The 5405-nt window shown below is 65.1% G+C and overlaps 1 protein-coding gene across 1 annotated transcript in view; it reads right to left on the bottom strand.

Moving 5' to 3' along the window:
• Positions 1–119: 119 nt before the first annotated feature.
• Positions 120–5405, bottom strand: part of AHNAK2 (AHNAK nucleoprotein 2) — a 22310-nt gene continuing 17024 nt past the window's right edge. Inside the window, exon 10 of the mRNA XM_049611970.1 lies at positions 120–5229. Within this exon, the coding sequence (XP_049467927.1) occupies positions 514–5229 (4716 nt within the window). The 3' untranslated portion in view covers positions 120–513. The remainder of the gene's footprint in view (positions 5230–5405) is intronic.

The raw sequence follows: 5405 nt of genomic DNA, 5'->3' as shown, positions 1-5405 counted from the left end.
GGGGGGCGGGGGGGGGGGGGGGGGGGGGGGGGGGGGGGGGGGGCTGGTGGCAGCGTGTGCGCGAAGGGGCTCGGGGACCGCGCGGGGCCGTGCGGGGCCGTGCGGGCACGGACGGGTGCCCCCTCGGCTGGCTCACCCGCCCACAGCCACCTCCCTCTGCCCCGCGTGCGTGTGTCGCGTGTCGTCCCCAAGCTCGCCTGGGTGAGGCCGGGAGTGAGCTCGTGACAGGCAAGCAGGCAGGGGGCTCTCTGGAAGGCGCCAGACTCCACCTGAGACGGGGCGGGACCAGGCAGGGGCTACAGGACAGCGAAACTACTACACCCTCCGCGGCCCCGCCACCCCGGGGGTCCCCACAGGGCTCCCGCCCTGGAGGGCCACGTCCGTCCGGGCACCGCCGCCCTGTGCCTCAGTCCCGTGGGCCGCGGGACGGGAGCCCCGTGCGCGGCGGGGCCTCTGCGTCGGGATTTCGTTTGGGCACCCGTCCTCCGGGGAAGGGTCTCCCCTGCCCGGCCCTCATTCGCTGCCGGGCCTGGGCGCCGGGGGCCGGCTGGCGGCTCCGTCCCCCTCCAGCAGGATCAGCTCAGTTCTCGCCGCGGAGGCCACCATCGCCCCGGAGCCCGCGGCCTCCGCCGACCCCCCCTCTTCCTGCTCCTCGGGGGAGAAGCTTTCTCGGGCGTCAAAGAAGGTGCCTGCCTCTTCCTGGAGGTGCTGCTCGGCCGGACCCGCCTCCGTCTCCGCCTCCACCTCCGCGCTCTTGCTTTTCTTGGTGGGAGACGAGGAGAAGCCCAACCTGGGCAATCGAAACCAGCCCGCTCTCTCCTGCGGGTGCGGCGGCCGCGCCTCGGGCTGCGTCTGGACCGGAGCGGGTCTCGGGGCTTCGGCCTGGGGGTCAGCGCTGGCCTCGGCGACAGAGGAGGAAAACCCGATGCTGGGGAGCCAAAACCGGAACAGGCCGGAGGACCTTTTACCTTCTGCTTTTGCTCTGGGGGCCCCGTCCTCCTCGGCCAGGGCAGCCGCCGCCTCCCGGCCCTCTTCCGGCGGGAACTCGAGAATTTCCGCGGGCTCCTCGTCAGAACAGCTGTCTGCACGCCCATGGCCAGAGCGCAGGTCAGAAGAGCAGGCTGGCATTCCCGGCACGTCTCCATCGGGAGAGAGAATTTCAAAGGGCTCTCCGGTGTCAGGCTGTGGGTCTCCAGAAACAGGTCCTGCTCCTGGGGCTGGCTCCTGAAGGCGCCCTCTTGGCCCAGGGTCCGCAGTCGCCGCGTGTACCTGCGACCCAGCGGTGGGCTCAGGGACCCTCCCCTTTAGTAAGGAGAACCCATAGGAAGGCGTTTGGGCCTCTGACGCAGGGACCTCTGACTCCCGCACGATCCGGGCAGGAAAAGCCTCGGGCTCCGAGAGCTCTGTGTACACGGCTGTCACCGTGCTTTGTACGGTGACCTGCCTGCTCTCGGCCTCCGCGCTCTGAATGTGCACCCTGACCTTACAGATGGGGGCGGCTTCTGAGGGGACGGCCTCGGGCGCCTTCAGGACGCCGGCGTCCCGGGCGCCGGGGCTTTGCCCGAGCAGGGCAGTGTCAGGATGGCTCTGTGGGGACGGCAGCTCTCTGACACGGGGCACGAAAACGTCAGCCTCCGCACTGGGGGCTGGGAAGCTGAACCTCGGAACCTTTAACTTGGGGAACTGGACGGTGAGCACAGAGTCCTCCCAGACTTGACCCACGTTGACCACGGAAACCTGGGACGGCACGTCGGTACTGGAGGCCCTCAGTCTGAGGGGGCCTTCGGGCTGGGGAGGCGGCTCCTCAGCGCCCCCGGCCGGGCCCTGCGCTGCTGCTGTCCCAGCAAGGGGGCGCTGGCCTGCTTCTCCTGGAGGCCCACGGGGCTCTGCAAGTGTCCCGCACACCCGGAGGGGCAGGGAGCCTGCGCCTGGCCGGACCCTGACCTCGGGAGCGGACATGCCGGCAGCAGGGGCCTGAAGGTCTAGATTCCTCTGCGGAACATCTGTGTGAGAAGCCTCGATGCCAGTGGCTCCCACGTCGGCACCGGCCTCCAGGGGCCGCGGGCACTCAGTCGTCTCCTCCTCGGACTCAGGAACAGGGACACCCTGACTCCGGACTGTGGTCGGTGCCTGTCCCTCCCCTGGCGCACTGGTGGCAGGCGCGGGCCCCTGAGCCCCCAGCCCTGCAGACCCAGGCCTCTCCTTGGAGGGGCGCCTGAAGCTGGGCAGACGCAGTGCGGGCATTCTAAACCAGCTCTCCCTGGGGCCGGCCGGGGTGACTCCCGCTGGCGCCTCCCGCGCTGGGCTCCCCTCCGTGGGGGAGGCGGCATCTGGGGTTGTCCGGGACGGCTGCAGGGGGACCTCTGTTGAGGGGGCCATCACCTCCCCACAAAGCTGGCTTTGCGAGCTGTCCCCAAGACCGTGCTCTCTGCTGCTGTCTCCAAGGGACGGGCCACGGGTGGACAGGCTCGCCTCCCGCGGGGCCTCGGCGGGTCTGAGCGCATCTTCGACGAAGCCGGCACCGGGAGCGTGGGCCTGTGCGGGGCGGAGGGTCACCTCCGCTCCTTCTGGGGGCCCAGCTGCTGCACCTGCACCCCCGCCCCCGCCACTTCCGCCGGCCCCTCCTGTGGAAGCCGTCATTGTGGGAGGTGAGACCTTCAGTAGGGCGAGGGCGGGTGCTCTGACCACCCCCTTCTCTCCCTCCTGCCCAAGACTCACATCCTCACCTGCTGCTGCTGGTGGCAGGGAAACCCCCGGTGGCAGGGCGGGTCCAGGGGCTGCTTTGGACTCCGCCCCCTTTTTTGGGGACCAGCGGAAAGAGGGAAGCTTGACTCTTGGTGCTCTCACAGGACCGCCCCTGCCCTCAGGCTCCGCGTCTCCGGCTGGGGCTTCCCCTCCAGCCACTGCTGATGTCCCCGCGGTGCCCACATGTCCCTCTGCCACCGTGGACACAGAGACACCTGCAGACGGCAACTGACTGCCTGGCAAGGGGAACCCCGTGGCTTCCCTGGCCGAGGAGTGCGGTCCCCACTCAGGGAGGGGAGGGGACAGGGCGGGGACACCCTCTGCAGCTCCGGGCTCCGCCATGCCAGCTGCTGACTGGGGGGATGACAGTTGGAACTTTGGCCGATGAAATTTAGGAAAAGTCACGCGGCCATAAGATTCAGGAAATACGGTGTGCACTGGGCCACTGTGGCCGTCAGGCTGGGACAGCAGAATATTCTCGCTGGATGGGGAGTCCACGGCACCGGCCACGCTGGGCAACTGAGACTCCGCCTGGGACCCAGACAGGCCTACACAGGGCAGCTCGGGGGAGGCGGGGTCACGGGGGATGGTCACCTGGTACTTTGTAAGTGTGACGTCCTCACCCGGAATGAGGCTAGAGGAATCCCCACGGGGACCACTGAGCCAGCCGGGCCGGGACTCCGGCAGGGAAGTTTCAGAAGTACTGGACAGCCCCGGGGACCCGCCATGCCCAGACTCGCTCGGAGGCGAACGCATGGCAACATCTCCTCCAAAAGCTAAGAACACTTTAGGGGTTTTCCCAGGTGGAGAAAAGACTTTGGGGAGTTTAAAATGGGATTTTTTGCTTTTGCTTCGACCTCCATCTTTCCCAATTGAGAGACCTACGTCACCTTTGACTGGGACGGCATCCTCATCACGAGCACGTACGACGGGATCCATGGGGCCAGAAGAAGGACTGAGGTCAACATCTTTGGCAATTCCCTCAACAGGTGGAGAGACCAGAGAGGACTTACTACTGGGGTGACCAGAAGAAGAAATGTTGATTTTAGGAAACTTCAACTTGCTTCCTTTAGAAAACAATTCCAGGTTCCGAGAGGACATATCCACATCTGACTTAGTCCTGGGTGACTGGGCGTCCAACTCCACGCTGGGCAGGGTCACATCCATGTCGGGGGCACTCAACTCCCCTTCGGCGGTCTTCACGTCCACCTTGGGGCCCTTGATGTCCACCTGGGGTGCCTTAAAGTCCACTTTGGGCATCTTCACGCTGGGCATGTGCACCTTGGGCACGTGCCCTTTGAGTCCGGCTCCTGCTGAGGGTTCCTGAGGCTCCCCCTCGGGCATTTCGATCTCCGGGACCTCCTCGGCTACCATGGCAGCCTTGAGTTCTAGGTCGGCAGATGGCAGCTCAACGGTCACATCACTGGACTTGACCTCAGCACCCATGGAGGGCAGGGACATTTCCGCCTGGATCTTGGGCAGGGACACGTCCACCGCGGCCTCCAAGGACTTGCTTGGCTCTGAGGCACCGAAGGACGGCATCTTGAACTTGGGCATTTTGAACTTGCTGTCTCTAGCGGTCACCTCCTTGTCTCCCAGGGTAACGTCACCCTCCAACTTGGCGGTGGGTGCCTGGACATCCATCTCCACACTGGGCAGGGTCACATCCACGTCAGGGGCGCTCACCTCCACTTTGGGTCCCTTGATGTCCACCTTGGGCCCCTTGATGTCCACCTGGGGGGCTTTGATGTCCACTTTGGGCATCTTGATGCTGGGCATGTGCACCTTGGGCAGGTGCCCTTTGAACCCGGCTCCTGCTGAGGGCTCCTGGAACTCTCCCTCGGGCACCTGAACATCAGGGAGCTTCTGGCCCACCGTGGAAGTCTTGAGTTCTAGGTCAGCAGCTGGCAGCTCAACGGTCACATCACTGGTCTTGACCTCAGCTTCCATGGAAGGCAGGGACACTTCCGCCTGGATCTTAGGCACGGAAACGTCCACCGCGGCCTCCAAGGACTTGCTTGGCGCTGAGGCACCAAAGGACGGCATCTTGAACTTGGGCATTTTGAACTTGCTGTCTCTAGCGGTCACCTCCTTGTCTCCCAGGGTAACGTCACCCTCCAACTTGGCGGTGGATGCCTGGACGTCTACGTCTGCAATGGGCAGGGTCACATCCACGTCGGGCACGCTCACCTCCACTTTTGGGCCCTTCAGGTCCACCTTGGGCCCCTTGATGTCCACCTGGGGGGCCTTCATGTCCACCTTGGGCCCCTTGATGTCCACCTGGGGTGCCTTAAAGTCCACTTTGGGCATCTTCATGCTGGGTATGTGCACCTTGGGCAGGTGCCCTTTGACTCCGGCTCCTGCGGTGGGTTCCTGGAGCTCCCCTTCAGGTATTTGGCCTTCTGGAAGCTTCATGCCCACCATGGCAGTCTTGACCTCTAGGTCGGCAGATGGCAGCTCAACGGTCACATCACTGGACTTGACCTCAGCTTCCATGGAGGGCAGGGACACTTCCGCCTTGATCTTGGGCAGGGACACGTCCACCGCGGCCTCCAAGGACTTGCTTGGTGCCGAGGCACCGAAGGATGGCATCTTGAACTTGGGCATTTTGAACTTGCTGTCTCTAGCGGTCACCTCCTTGTCTCCCAGGGTAACGTCAC

This window comes from Panthera uncia (assembly GCF_023721935.1).
Source record: "Panthera uncia isolate 11264 chromosome B3 unlocalized genomic scaffold, Puncia_PCG_1.0 HiC_scaffold_1, whole genome shotgun sequence".
Taxonomy (NCBI): Eukaryota; Metazoa; Chordata; class Mammalia; order Carnivora; family Felidae; genus Panthera; species Panthera uncia.
The sequence above is the reverse complement of the archived record's forward strand: the minus strand, read 5'-3'. Positions and strand labels throughout refer to the sequence as shown.